Source organism: Alligator sinensis, unplaced genomic scaffold (genome assembly GCF_000455745.1).
Source record: "Alligator sinensis unplaced genomic scaffold, ASM45574v1 scaffold282_2, whole genome shotgun sequence".
Classification (NCBI taxonomy): Eukaryota; Metazoa; Chordata; order Crocodylia; family Alligatoridae; genus Alligator; species Alligator sinensis.
Genome location: NW_005841879.1, coordinates 998,833 through 1,013,463, shown reverse-complemented (window position 1 = coordinate 1,013,463; position 14,631 = coordinate 998,833). Strand labels below are relative to the sequence as shown.

Here is a 14,631-nt window from a genome sequence, read left to right as displayed (position 1 = left end):
CTCGCACAACGCCCCTGCCCTTCCCACCACGCGCGGGGCACGGGGTGTCTGCCCCCCTCGGCCCGCGGGGATCGCTGTAACGCAGCCGAGCTCCCACTTCCTCCCAGACGCCAAGGACATTCCTCCTCCTCCTCCTCCTCCTCCCCGGGAGGCCGGGGAATCGAGCGTGTCTCGTTAGACGGCGTCCGTGCATTTCACCTCTATCTATCCGTGAACAAACGTGAAATAAGTGTCGTGGGGCAGCGTCTCCATGTAGCTTCACGTCCCCTTCTCCTCGCTCCCCCAACAGCAATGGCCGCCTCCAGCAGCAGCAGCAGCGAGGAGGAGCGCAGCCTCCGGGAGTGTGAGCTCTACGTGCAAAAACACAACATCCAGCAGCTCCTGAAGGATTGCATTGTCCAGCTCTGCACCGTGCGACCCGAAAGGCCCATGGGTTTCCTCAGGGAATACTTCGAGAGGCTGGAGAAGGTAACGGAGGTGGGGGGGGTTGGGAGGAGAAAGCAGCCGCCTGAGTTCACGCGGCCTCTCAAAGTCGCTCAGAAGAAGAGCCGGGGTTGGGATCGGTTTGTTCAGGTTTGGGAGCGAGGCCAAGCGGTTGTTTGGGAAAGAAATGATTTCTCCGACGCCAGTCGCTAGTGAAAGCATCCGCAGCCAAACACGTACGCGTGCGATGGGGGACGTGAATGGGATCGAGCTGGATACAGAGAAGAACCTGATCGAACGTGGGGGGAGTGGGTAGGGTGGACAGTCCGGTTTCCAGCCTCCGTTTCTGCCTGCCTCTGAGGGAGGTTGGTGTTGGCCCTCTGCTCTCTCGTATCGAGTCCGACTGGTTTCTACGCTGCCCCAGGCACCTAATAGGAAGCGCAGATTTGAAATAGCCAGCTGGGCGCGGAGAGCTAACACCTGGCCCCTCTTGGAGCACGTTAATGGCTAGACTCGCCCTTTGCTTTCTGCCTGGCACGTGGTGTCGCTGCGTTGCACTGGAGCGTCCTGTCCCCGAGGTGCGTCTGCGAGCGAAGTGAGTCTTGCACACGCTCTCTGTAAAGTCCTCCGGGTCCCTGTGGATGGAAATCGTTACTTGAATGGGTTTTGCGAGGCAGCGTCCGCTTGGGAAGCTAAGAGCAGCTGAATGGAGCGCTTAGGTTACTACTTAACGTACCTGCTTCTCGCACCCAAACGCACAGCAACATGCTGCCTAAGGAACCTGATTTAAGTGTGAAGTGGGGAGGGAGGTTTGTTCTTGGACAGGCCACACGCCAAATGAAAAGCGCTAGCAAATAACGCGGCCATCATGGCTTTCACGCAGCCGCTTCTGTGGTCACTACTTGCGTCACGTAGACCATAGCTATAACTTTGCTTTTGTTCCCTCCTGCCTTTCGTAGATTCATAAATGCGAGGGTCGGAAGGGACCTCAATAGATCATCGAGTCCGACCCCCTGCATAGGCGGGGAAGAGAAAGAGTGCTGGGTCTAGATTCCCTTAATCTGGCGCATTCAAGCTGGGAGCTTTTCCTTTGTCTGCTGCAGCAGTCTGCGTAAGAGGAAATGGTGGGGAACCCCTGTGTAGCTCTTGGGAGAGTTTTTGGTGAAACCCCGTAACTCAAGAACATTCCCCTTATTCTGTGATCTGGGACTAGAACCAGACGGATCCCAGTTCTCTGTTTAGCTGAACGTGTAGTTGCATCTTAAAGAGCATCTGCATAAAGGGTTTCTAGTAAACCGGGCTGGATCTCCAGCTCTTACAAATTGCGCTGGCTGGGGGGCTTGGGTTTGGAGTGGTTTCTAACTGCAGGTAGGTTGCCGAATTCTGCAGTGCGCTGCTTTTGCTGTAATTGTCATGGACGCTGCAGGATGCACGCCTCGCTGGACTCGTGGGTTCTGGCTTTGTGTGGTGGACGAGGTGTAAAGCAGGGGCTGGCAATTATTTGGGCCCTTGGGAGACGTAGGCTGTTTTGAGGAGATGCCATGGGCCGGTCGGCACCCCCTGCCCTGCAACAGCAGGGAGCCCACGCACCCTGCAGCTCCTCCCTGCTTCTGCTGTCGGGCCTGGCCTGGCCTGCCTTGCTCTGGACTCGGCCTGGCCAGAGGGGAACAGCTGGAGCCTGTCCGCAGCCCTGACCCTGTCCTGCCCTGCGCCTGCTTTGCACTGCCCACCCCGCAGAGCAGTACCTGGGCAGAAGCTGCTGCTCGTGGGGGAGTGAGAGGAAAAGTGACCCCTTCCCTCACCGCTGCTGGGCCCTTGTTGCAGCCCCTGCTGCCTGTGCCTGGGCTCCCCAGCGGTTCCTCTCCATTGCTGCCTCCGGGCTGCTTAGCGGGGCAGCGGTGGCAGCGCAGAGGGTCGGGGCTCTGAGCATGGGTTTCGGCTGGTCTGGAGCTGGTCTGCTCCACCAGGCTGAGTCCGGAGCAGGGCAGGGTGAGCTGGGCTCGGGGCTGTGCACACGGGTCCCCACCAGTACCAGCGGTGGTGGCAACTGGAAGGAGCTGCTGCCGGCTGGGCTTCCTAGAAGGACAGAGTCGCCCCAGCCCCGCTGTGTACCCAGGGGACGGTGGGATGCGCCATGGGCTGGATGGTGCCTGGGTCAGGCAGGACTGAGGAACTCTTGGGCCTGACAAGGTCCCTCCGTGGGCTGGATCCAGCCCATGGGCCGTATTTTGCCCACCCCTGGTGTAATAAAGGGAGAGAAACTGGCCTCCATGGGCAATATGCAACAAAAGCAACGTTTAGTCTTTCCAAAGATGCTTTAAGAAAAGCTCTGCCGAACTCTCAACTTCATGCCACCTATTCGGTGTTGAATAACTCAGGGGAGACCTTAGTTTAGCATCACACAAGCCACGTTCACACTGAGCTCAAGTCTATGGGAGGGCTGAAAGTTTCATATTTACAGTTTCCCCCAAAATGGCTTGTGTGTATTTCATGCAAAGTCCTTGTGTGGCAAAGAGATGGCCCTGGGCCGTTGGCACTGGCGCTCCGACGGAAGGTGCCCGCACGATGTGTAGGAAATGCCTTGCTTGATCTTTACAGAGGAGGAGGTCGCTGCAGCTGACCAGCTTCCCCTTGTAGCCTGCGCATGCTAAACTTGGCCTTGAAGTCTAACCAGGTGTCCCAGCACCTACCCAGCTATCAAATAACAGAGCAGCGGGCAGGCAGCGCAGCACAGGATGTCCTTTGACATCTAGGGCTGGAAAGCACAACTGTGCGGCACTATTATTAACTGGCTCTAGCCCAGCCCAGCTCTGAGATTTGAACAGGAATGCTGCCCTCACCGCTTCTCAGGGCCAAGGTGCAGGCTGGCCTGAACAAAGCTGTTGCTGGGCCACTTCCTCCTGTTAGACTGACAGGGCAGAGGCTCCGGTGGGAAAACTGATGAAAAAATAAAATAGGGAATGTAAAGTCCCAGTGGAATAGCTGAGTAGATGTCACCGTTCAAAGCTTCCTCTGCGCTACTGCTATTTAAATGCCCTTTCCCACCCAGTGCGCATGTTACTCTGATTATGTTGTGGCATAAAGGTGACCTCAGTTCGTTTAAATCTGCTTTTGGGCTTCTACTGAGACATTAAAAACCATAAAACCATTATGGCCGTCTGTAAGAATCAACCCCACTCTGCCCCCCACCCGCGTGTTGGTGAGGAAAGCTCCACGAGTCAAACGCCTGCTCTTAAAATAAAGATGTTTGTGCTCTTAGTCTGTGCGCAGCAGACTGAGGCCTGTTGTGTTCCTTCTGCGGTGCCAGCATGTCTGTGTTGGCCCTAGCGAATAATAAAAAGCTGGTAGCTGTGCAGCACTGTCAGCTAACACGTGATGGCAGGCGTGTGGATCCCTTTACAGGCCAGAGGGGAGATGCTGAAAACCAGGATTTTTAACTGAGTTCTCCTGAGGCAAGGCCTGCTCGGGGAATACCAGCGTGGACCTGTGCCCTGCTGGAGTCTCCCGAATCTCGCCCTCTCCGGGAGTCTGTCCGATGCAGGAAGGGTTCAGCGCCCTCCCCAGATGTACACACCTGGGCACTCTCCCATGCTTGGAGCTGCATACCTAGGTGCTCGTCGCAGCGAGTGATTTGCCTGCGAAGCAAAGGCAGGGAAGGGTACGCGGGAAGGCTTACCTTGCTGTCCTGGGCTTAAGGGAGAACTTTGAACTTGTGTTAGTTTTCTTCTGTGTTTTTCCCCCCCCAGTGTCTAGAGAGCCACGTTGACCTGGGCTGGCCCAAGTTAAATACAAACAGCTTAGATGCGGCTGAGCTGCACCAGAGCCACGTGCTGGGGTTCATGTATAGAAGGCTTTGCAGTATCTCAATTTATGCAGCTTCAAATGTAACCGGTTCTGAAATCCTATAAGAACCTCCGGCAGGCGACAGAGGAGGATTGGTGCAGTTCAAAGGACACAAGAATCCCTAAAATAAGAGCACACAAATCCTTACACGTGTGCAGTCCTGCTGGAGTTTGCAGCGCTACAGAGTCGCCTTATGTTTTCCAGGTGTTTGGCCAAGTAACAAATTCATTCCCTAAAAAAAAAAGATATGACGACTGGGTTGCTTTGTCTTGCTTATCTGACCCCAGAACCTTTTGTATGGACTCGTGAGAGTCTGAGCCAGTGCCCTGGTCCTGAAAGCTGTCGGAGGGTCAGGGTCCACGCCACAAACCGCCCCTTGTCACGTGTGACGCACGCGCTCTCTCCATTGGTAAACACGAGTGCTCCCGTGACGGGCAGGGCTCCACATGAGGGGAAAGCGGCATTCTTTGCATCTGGGATGAGATGATTGGATTGCAAACCCTCTAGGGAAGGCCTGTACCTTACCCGGCTCGTGCAGTGACTCTGACTTGGGGAGACCTTGATGTTACTGCGGTAGGAAGGATTTAAGCTCTGGGATGATCAAAGGGCCCCAACTGAAATTACCCTCTTCTGCTGTGGCAGGAACATGGTCTCAAATCAGAAGGTCCTTTATACCTCTGTGTCCTGAAGTAAATCTGGAGTGGACTGATGCCTTCCTTTCTCTGTAGAGCAGGTTGATTCCCCTGCTGCTTTAGCGAGCTGCTTGCACAGGAGAGGGTCTCTTTGAGAGAGAGAATGGGAACGTTAACTGACAGCGAGCAAGGGACTGCACCTCACTGCTGCCCTTGAAACTCATTAGGCTTCAAGTGATCTTAATACGTATTTACGTGCACTGAGCCAAGGGAGTCGGCCTCATCCGCTTCGGATTCCTTATGATGGCTATTACCTACGTACCGCCCCTCTCGCGATAGTGCCTGTGTGACAGTGACGGCAGAGGGAGTATCTGGGCAGCCTCGTCGCCAGTGCTGGGGTTTCGGTCTAGCGCTTTCATTGTCGCGATGGTTTTCACCAAACCTAGATGTAGCGGCTTGATTCTGTTCTTGCTCGTGGAAAGAGCAAGCACTGAAATGTGACACTTCCATTAATGCAGGAGGGGCAGGAAGTGAAACTTGACTGATGAGGCCAGTGCAGGCTCATTGGCCAGCTGAGCAGGATAAACATTACAGGGAGTTTACATTTTTATCTGCCTGCTTTCTCCCCGCTGCTCTCCAGTTATACATAGCACTGGAGCGGCTCCACCTGTATCTCCAGAGCAGAGGATGGCACCAAAGAGGCTGTTGCCCAGGAGCAGTTTGATCAAGGACTCTGGGCAGAATGGGCACTGAGATTTGAAAAGAAATGCTGTCCTCACCCCAGCTCTGGGGTCCTTGCAGAGCTGCCAGTTCCTGGGTGTTTAAGCCTGCATGCAGGGCGGTCGGGGAGCTTAGCTGAAGCTGTTATGGCTTTGAACACTTGGGCTCCAGGTGTCTCGCTACATCAGACCTGTGCTTAGTCCATTAAGTCAGCTCTCGAGTACGGAGGGGAGCCCGCCTGCGTCAGACTAGCAAGGGAATTTGATTCCAGTCGGAAGAGTCTGCGGTGTTGCTAATGACAGTACACAACAGGAGCGCACGGGCCGGATGCGCATAACCTGACATAGCTGCCAAATGTGTGGCTTGGACTCTAGCATCCTTCCTGCAGCTCACTTACCAGCACCATTCATGTTCTTTTCTCTTAAAATAGCCCCAGGAGGTTAAAGACCTGCTCGGTCAATGGCTTGACCTTGTTTCCAGCAACTCCTCTGGTAATGTGGTTTGCTGGGCAGCTTGTCCTCTCCTCGAGTTCAAAGGTGTGGCCTTGCCTGGCTAAAAAAAATCAGCTTCCTTGTGAGCAGCAGTAAAGCAGGGTTTCTGCCCTGTAGAGCAGTTCTGCTCAGAGAATGAGCCTGCTATTTCATGCTGGTAGGGGTGCGAGTGGCAGTGACGGGCCCTGCATATGTGACACTCGTATCTGTTATGCTGCCTTGCAACACTTCTTTTCCCAGGCAGGACAGCTCCCTTTTCCCATCTATCTTAATGCAAGATGAGCCGCAGGCAGGAAGCGCGCTGGCCCTGGCACGCTGAACTGGAACCCGATACGCGGCCGTGCTTGGACTCTGGTGGGTGGATTGTGTGACACTGAAATATCTTCTCCTTCCTGTCCAGGAGGAAGCAAAGCAGCTGTTGAACCAACAGAAATCGGGTTCACGCTCGGACTCACGGGAGGATGAAATCTCCCCTCCTCCTCCCATGAACCCTGTGGTGAAGGGTCGGCGAAGGCGTGGGGCCATTAGTGCAGAAGTCTATACAGAAGAGGATGCAGCGTCTTATGTCAGAAAGGTGGGCTCTAGTCACTGCTCCCCACTTCTGACTCAGAGCTGTGGTGATATAAAGACCCTCTACTCCCATGCTCCTGGTTTTCCTTCCTCCCTCCCCCTCCCCACAGGGCTTTGCACGAAGACACATCACAACCAGTGTTTTGTGCCTGATTTCAGGGTAAAGCCCAGCTGGCGTGGCCTTGCTAGCCTGTGTGACACAGCCGGTGCACGTGTGTGGCAGTTACTCTCTCTCTCAGCTTAGAGCAACTGGCTGCATCTGGCCCAGGGATCTCGTGTCCACCTGGGCCGTTTCTGCCTCTGGACACGTTGTGCCCCTTCCACCCTGGTCTCCCTTGGCAAAACCTGAGACTTCCCCTGGCTCCCTGCCCTGTCTGTTTGTGTCTTGCAGAGCAGCTTCCCACTGTCCTCTCCTGACATGCTCCTTTCCACAAACAGCCCCTTGCCACCTCTGTGTGGAGGCAGGGGCAGACTTCATCCTGGAATCCTGTTTTAGTAGTTGCATGCACTACCACCTCATTTTCTTTTTGCCAGTTCCCAGGGAAGATGCTTCCCAGCTTTCATTCTTACATCGGTGTGCTTTTCTGAAAAACGAATACTCACGTTTTGTAGCCGTGCGTGGGTGAGCGTCACTGGCGCAGCGCATGCAGAGGTTATTCATAATGAGTGAGAACGTGGACTACAACTTTTTATTGCTTTCTAGGTTATTCCCAAAGATTACAAGACTATGGCTGCTTTGGCAAAGGCCATTGAGAAAAATGTGCTGTTTGCCCACCTGGACGATAATGAAAGGAGGTAAGAGCTAATCGGGTAACCTGCTCCTGCTGCACCAGTGGGGCGCTGACACTGTAGTTTAAGCTTTTTAGGATTTAGAGAACACATTCAAATCACAACACAAAGCTGTGCAGCTTTTAGTGCCATTGCATGTCTCTCTTGATAAGAAGAGAGGAATCATGGAGAACAGACCTCCAAACTGGCCACGCTTGTGAGCCCTGGAGGGGATCAAGAAGAGGTTGGGCAGCCACTGGTTAGGAATGACACGGGCATAGCTGCACTTTTGCTCTCCTATGAGGATTTCCCAGGCTTTGGTTTGTGGCCCCTCCATTCCCCGCCTTCTGCTACATGTGTCAGAGTGTTTTTTAGGCCTTCCCCAGAGACACTGGGTGTTGGCTGCAGCCCAGGCTGGGGATTGTGACTGGGCTGTACCAATGCTCCTGTTGGGACCAAAGCCAGAAATTCCTGGCTACAGGGTCTAGCCCTTCTGCTCAGGGTCAGACTGACTCCTTCCTGACCCCAAATCTGGTATTTTATCCCACAGTCAGACTGGTATGGACTGGGCAGGGGGCATAGCTTCTACTCAGGATCTCGTGAGCATGTATTAGGAACCTTTTTTATAGAAACAGGACGTTGGCTGCCATGGTCCTCCTGCTTCCCCTGTGGCAGGTTCGGGTGATGTCTGTCTTGTGTTGTGTCAGAATTGACAGTAGTTTTATGGAGTGTTTATTAGACAATGGATGTGTATCGGATGGTTTGGACAGGGATGCTCTTGCCTTGGACAGGGGTTGGACTAGATGACCTCTGGAGGTCCCTTCCAGCCCTACTGCTCTATGGATATACTGCTCTATGCATATAACTGGGAACCAGACTGGTGCATGCATAATTTGGAAACCTCTCTTCCAGCGACATCTTTGATGCCATGTTTCCTGTCACCTACATCGCAGGCGAGACTGTGATACAGCAAGGCAAGTGCTGGGGTTGTGCTGCTAGCCGGTTGGTGGGCTGGGGGAAGCAGTGTTGGTTGCTGGAGGGCAGTGGGGATGTTGTGTAGGTGCAGCAGTCCTGGCTGGCTCTTTAATATTGAAGCGTGGTTTATGCTAGAACCAGAGGAATGGGGACCCGTAGAGAGCCATCTCCTCTGCTCTGCTTCATCTGCATGAAACCCTGGCCTGTGGCTCTGGGTGCAGCGTAGGAACGTACTGGGTGGAGGGGCTGGGTCAGCCTCAGAAATGCTGCTCTTTTCCGGCAAGCAGCAGGAGTGATCTTGCATGGGAAGGACAAAGAATGGGCCTGGATATGGGGGGGTGGGAGCTCCAGCAGGGAGCAAGCCATTTAGCTCTACCCAGGGCCCTCCTGATGGGCTTGGGGCAAAGGGTTGATAGATGCATTGCAGAAATGAATGCTTGATGGTCTCATGCCAACTTAATAAAGTGTGAGGCCCTGCATGCTCCTTACATGGGGTGGTGGAGACACTGACCCTTGTATGCGCTGTCTCCCCTCCAGGTGACGAAGGAGACAACTTCTACGTTGTGGATCAAGGGGAAATGGATGTAAGCAGCCTTCCCTGGGACATAGCAGAGGTGTTAGTGCGGCACTGTGGAGCCTTCCTGGGGAAGCCAGCGGGACTGTTTATTTTTTGCCCCCTGTTGCACAAGCCTTTCTGGCAGGCTTGCCCTGGGAGGGGTGGGGGTGGGCCACGAGAGCTGCTCTTTGCTCTTCATCCACGTGGCTCCTTTTGCAAAGCCTGGCAGGGGCTCCTGTCCTGCTGGGTTAGTGCTGGCAGCAGCGTTCCTGCCTTCTGAGCCCAGGAAGGAAGCAGGGAGAGGCTGAGCCGCAACTAAACCGGCCTTGTCTCAGCCATGACACCCTGGAGCCTTCCTTGTTCCCCCAGCTGTAAAACTGGGGTTGAGAGTCCTTGGGTGGACAAAGGCGCATGCAGTAAAAATAGCTGTGTGAGAGCTGGTAGTTCTGACGCTGGTGCCCAGGTGCCAGTGCCGCCCTGCCGCGGTGCTGAAATCCCAAGGACGGCACTGAAGCACCGGCCAGCATTTTAAGTGAGCGTGTTTCCCTGAGGGCCCCCTTCAGCATGTGTTCTGACCACGGGGTGGAGGGATGGGAACTTCACCTGGTCTCTGCCCAGGCCTTCACCCTGGCTCACTGCAGCGCCTTGCTTCACAGGTTTACGTGAACAATGAGTGGGCAACCAGTGTTGGGGAAGGGGGCAGCTTTGGAGAACTTGCCCTGATCTATGGGACGCCCCGAGCAGCAACCGTCAAAGCAAAGACAAACGTGAAGTTGTGGGGCATCGACAGAGACAGCTACCGGAGAATCCTCATGGCAAGTTGTTTGTTCTTGTTTTGAACGTGTGGCTTGGGCGGCTGGTTCAGGGCCCAGCACAGGGCTCGATACTGCTTGAGTGATCATGCAAGTTCATTCAGGTCTCTTGGTCTCTGCTTTGTACCCCCTGAGTCTCTGCGGGCCTTGGACAGTCATCTGGCCGTCACTTAGGCCGATCTGGCACAGGGGAGGACTGGCATTCTGAGTGCCCTGCTAAATGCAACGTTTCCTGCCTTCCACGTGCAGCGGTAAATGAGCAGAGATGCACTGATAACTGCTCTGCAGTAACAGCCCTTGTCCTACCAAGCTTTGACCCCGCTGCCCTTCAGTTTTAGCCTGCTCGTTTGTTCTGCACCTAAATAAACAACGAGCAAAACCTTGGTCCCAGGTGGATCGAGGCACGTGTGCGTGTAACCGTTCGTTCTTTCTGGAAAACCCGGGGGCAGAGCTTGTAACACTTGGCTGGACTGCGTGATGAAAGGTGTTGCGCACACCGGTCTCGTTGAGGCCAGTGAGATTTGAAGGGCCTTGCACCCTTCGCACCTTGGCCCTGCCAGCAGAGCTTGTGCGCTCCTGGCACCTGTTTTGAATCTTTCCTTGAACCACCAGAAATGTGAAGCACAAAATACAGCTGTGCCTGGCACTCACCTGCTTTTCTTTTTTTTTACAGGGAAGTACATTAAGGAAGAGAAAGATGTACGAGGAGTTCCTCAGCAAAGTCTCCATACTGGGTGAGTGCAGAGGTTTGACTCCTCTTTCATGGAACGAGATGGAGCCACGAAACCTCCGTGGTGACAGTCTGAGGACCCAGTGCAGAACCCTGCAGAGCGTGTGCTGCTTTCTACGGTGGTTGGTCATAAAGGGCTTGATCTGACAGGTGTCTGTCACCAGAGAGCGGTTTCTGCATGTGGGGACTGGGGAAAGGAAGGATGTTAAAGTGCTGTTGCCTTCATTTAGAATCTCTGGACAAGTGGGAGCGTCTCACGGTCGCTGATGCACTGGAGCCGGTGCAGTTTGAGGATGGACAGAAGATTGTGGTGCAGGGAGAACCCGGTGACGAGTTCTTTATTATCTTAGAGGTGAGTGAAGTGACTGGTGCTGGGGCGCAGCAGACTTTTATGCAAACTGACCCCTGGCTCCAGGACTTGTGTGCGATTCTCCTGGAGGGTGGCGGGAAGGGCAGGGAGGGGATCCAGGTGACCAGTCACCGTCGGAAATCTGGTCGTGATTGGGGCCAGCTTTTCTTTTGCTGCTCCTAAGAGTGAAGCCACTGTTTCAGGCCCCTCCAGCTGATCAGACCCCTGTGAGTGCATCTCCTCATCTGATAGGAATGAAAGGCTGCTTGTGTTTACCACCTTCAGATTAGCTGTGTCCTGTTCTGTGCTGCGCTCTGTCTCCCATCGGGCTGGTATCTCCAGGAATTATCCTGTAGCTTCATGACGTCAGAAATAGCAAGATTTATCAGCCCTTTTCTTAGCATTGCTAACATTGCTGATCAGGAGTCTCGAGCACTGCCTAGCTAGAAGAGTAGAAATGTAGCGCAGGGGTTTAGTAATGGCTTCTTGCTACCAGTATCGTTCAGTGTCAAGCATGTCCTGCTACTCAGGTTGAGACGTGCGTAGAATTGCAAACTGGGAGCTAGCATGAGTTCTGTGAAAGAGGTAAGTGCCATCCCAGGGGGGTTCAAAGAAGAAAGAAATGGAGTGGGGCTGCCTCGGTATGAAGGTCTAGAGAAGTACATCTCGCATAGAATGGAGACCTTTAATGGTAACATGCTTCTTGTGCAGTGCACTCGCAGAAGTTGATTCTCTGAAGAATTTCAGATGTTTTGATGATGCTGGAAACCACCAGTTACTGATCACTGATTTCTGTTCAAGGGCACAGCCGCTGTGTTGCAGCGTAGGTCGGAAAACGAGGAGTTTGTGGAAGTGGGCAGACTGGCACCTTCGGATTACTTTGGTGAGTTATGTTGCTGCATCTGTTTGGCTGCCCTGCTACCCTTGTTTCTTCCCCTGCTTGGCTGGTGGCTGGCGGGGTACTGCTTCTTCCATGCCTGTCGGGATGGCAGTGGTAGTGCTGCTGAGTTGCCAGTCTGCAAATAGGTACAAAATGAATAAAACAGCTATCTCAGGGATGCTCTGAGTGCCATGTACAGCTCTGAAGAGGCAGTGGGGTGTGCAAGGTGGGAGGATGGTAGGGTCTCAGTTCTAAGGTCTCAAACCTGTCCCATTACATCGGCCTCTTGACTGCATGTAGCGTTGGCTTAGTTAAATTGATTTGTTCTGGAAATTCTCATCTATCCACTGGTAGCAAAGGAAAGTGTAGCAGGATACAACATAACAAATAGTGGGATGGAAAAGGTGAGCAAACAGACTTCACTTGAGACCGATTGGGCTCGTGTTTGTGTCTCCAACCCTTGTGGAAAGTGTCTCCATTTATTTCGGCTTTTTTAAGGTTCTGATGAAAAAAGTGTCTGTGAGCAGTGACGTAATCAGGTGTTCTTTGCTCTAGACTCGTTTGCATTTTGAAGAGACACTGATTTAATTTTTTAAATCAAGTTGCTTTCTTGTTCTAATTAAAAAAAAATGCTGTGCAGTGTGTGCATGTTGTTAGTGTCTGCTGAGACTGCACAGAGGTGTCCCGGGCACCAGCCCAGAGCAGGACGCAGCGATCAGACCTTCTTTCCCTGCCCCGTCCTGCCTCGTGCAAGCAGTAAGTGCGCTTTAGTCTTTCAGCTCTGCCGGGACTGTGACAAATCGATCACCCTCCTGCAGGGCAGAAGAGCACAAGTGAGCTGAGAACAGGGTCCTCTTGCCCAGCCTGTGACTCGAGGAGCACTTTTTGATTTAAAAAGATGGTGGACATCTTGGTGTGTCAAAGTAAATGGAGAAAAAAGCCATGCCGTCTTCCCCCCAGCCCTGCACGCATGCACCCTTTAGGAGCTGCTTAGTCGCTGTGGCTACAACACAGGTGCAGACCACTTGGGAGGAAATTCAGTTTCCCCGTTGACCACATCCATTTTCTCCATGCTCGGCAATCAAGACGGGTTCTGAACGTACCTTCTGGTTTTGCGGCTGCCCTTTCGCGTAGCTGAACAATAAGCTTCTAAAGAAAGCAGGCCCTGCCTGTAATCCCAAGCCATGCCTGATTAAGGACCTTTTGTGTCTTATATGAGGACCTATGGTTTGTGGGGTTTGATTGTAACCGAGGGCTCCTTTTCCTTGGCCTGTGACACTGAGTCCTCCAGACCTTCTCTTTTGCTGTAGCTGAAATGGCCTTTTCCTCTGCCTGTACATAATGTGCGCCTGCTCCGTTTTAAGCATCGGTTAGGTTTTTGTTCATTAGGAAAACGGTGTATTCAGCCAGGTCCACTTCAGCAAGCTGATGCATCTGCTGCGGGGATTCTCAGCCAGAGAGCTGACACCTGCCTGGCCGGTCCCTCATCTCTCTACCAAGGGTTTGGGCGGTGGAGGGGTGGGTAAGCACTGTAATATATACGTTCATTTTTTAAATGGGTGCTGCTCAATTGACAGAAGTGATGGAGGGGCCTAGTTCAAAGAGGCTGAGAACCACTGCTCGACTGACGCAGCACGCTGGGCTGAGTGCAGTCTCCCTGCATAGGCTTGAGTGCAAGTCTTGGCTGAATAACACGCCTGGTTCCTTTCCGCAGTTCTCCTTTTTTTCCCTCGAGTCCCGTCAACGCAGCTTTTCCACACTTTTACTAAAAAAACCCCTGTTCCGAGTTCCTGTTTCTGGCCGGTGCTAGGAGCCCGCGCTTGCCCCGTGACTGCGTGCCGTGGTCCTGACTCCCTTGACGCGTGGAGCTGACTCTCACCCGTGCTCCCTTTTCTGTCAATCCAGGTGAAATAGCTCTCTTGATGAACCGCCCTCGTGCTGCCACAGTCGTTGCCCGTGGCCCATTGAAGTGCGTGAAGCTCGACCGCCCCCGATTCGAACGCGTCCTGGGTCCGTGCTCGGATATTCTCAAGCGCAACATCCAGCAGTACAACAGTTTTGTATCGCTGTCTGTCTGAGCCCTCCCTCCCTCCAACACACGCTTCACAAATGCAGACTGCTTGACTACCCCTGTGCAGAGCCACGTGGCCACTGGCATTTGCAGCTTCCTGTCTGTTTAAACAAAAGAATACCCCGACCCCAAGCTTTTCCTGGCCCCATTTTTAATTTGGAGCATGAGTTCTGTGCTCTCCCTCCCGGCAAATAAATAGAACGAGTTCTACGGAGACTTTGCTGTTACTGCTTCTCTCTGTGCAATGTGTAGTGTCCACCTCGGGCAGCTGCTGCCTTGCTTTGCAGTGGAGAGGTCTCCTGTCCCAGCTAGTTGCCATAGAGTAAGGAGGTAACAGTGGAAATGATTTTTTTGTTAAGATCCTTCTCAAGCTGTCAGGATCTGTGAGGCTGTGGTCATGCCCTGCTGGATTTCTGTTCGAAAGAGAACTTTGCCCCTCACACAGTTGAGTTTCAATTTTTAAATTTCCTGGGTACTGTAATCCTGGCATCGGCTGCTGGGAAAAGCCGCAGTTGGAGCTTAGCAGTGTCGTTGTACCCGTGTCTGCCAGTTGACGGTTGCTTGGTTCTGTATTGTCAAGTTTCACGTAAAAAGCTTTCGAGGTTTCTAGTTCCGGTCAACTCTCGCAGATGTTACTGAATTCCCCGGTTCACGCCGCAGCCGATCTTTTAACCTTTCCTGTTTTCAGCTGCGGATTTGCTTTTCTCAGTCGTTCCTGCTTGTAACCTCAGGAGCCAAACGCTGGGTTAAATGCCAGTGCTGAACTTCCGTCTCTAGTTCCTTGACTAGAGCCACAGGAATGGCCAATTTG

The 14,631-nt window shown here is 53.2% G+C and overlaps 1 protein-coding gene across 1 annotated transcript in view; it reads left to right on the top strand.

Annotated features, from left to right (window-relative positions):
• PRKAR1A (protein kinase cAMP-dependent type I regulatory subunit alpha) overlaps positions 1 to 14,616 on the top strand; it is a 14,752-nt gene extending 136 nt beyond the window's left edge. Inside the window, exons 2-11 of the mRNA XM_014527960.2 lie at positions 290 to 468; positions 6,510 to 6,683; positions 7,383 to 7,474; positions 8,360 to 8,421; positions 8,960 to 9,006; positions 9,635 to 9,793; positions 10,464 to 10,524; positions 10,751 to 10,872; positions 11,671 to 11,752; positions 13,655 to 14,616. Coding sequence (XP_014383446.1) covers positions 292 to 468; positions 6,510 to 6,683; positions 7,383 to 7,474; positions 8,360 to 8,421; positions 8,960 to 9,006; positions 9,635 to 9,793; positions 10,464 to 10,524; positions 10,751 to 10,872; positions 11,671 to 11,752; positions 13,655 to 13,827 — 1,149 coding nt within the window. The 5' untranslated portion in view covers positions 290 to 291 and the 3' untranslated portion in view covers positions 13,828 to 14,616. The remainder of the gene's footprint in view (positions 1 to 289; positions 469 to 6,509; positions 6,684 to 7,382; positions 7,475 to 8,359; positions 8,422 to 8,959; positions 9,007 to 9,634; positions 9,794 to 10,463; positions 10,525 to 10,750; positions 10,873 to 11,670; positions 11,753 to 13,654) is intronic.
• The last annotated feature ends 15 nt before the right edge of the window (positions 14,617 to 14,631 follow it).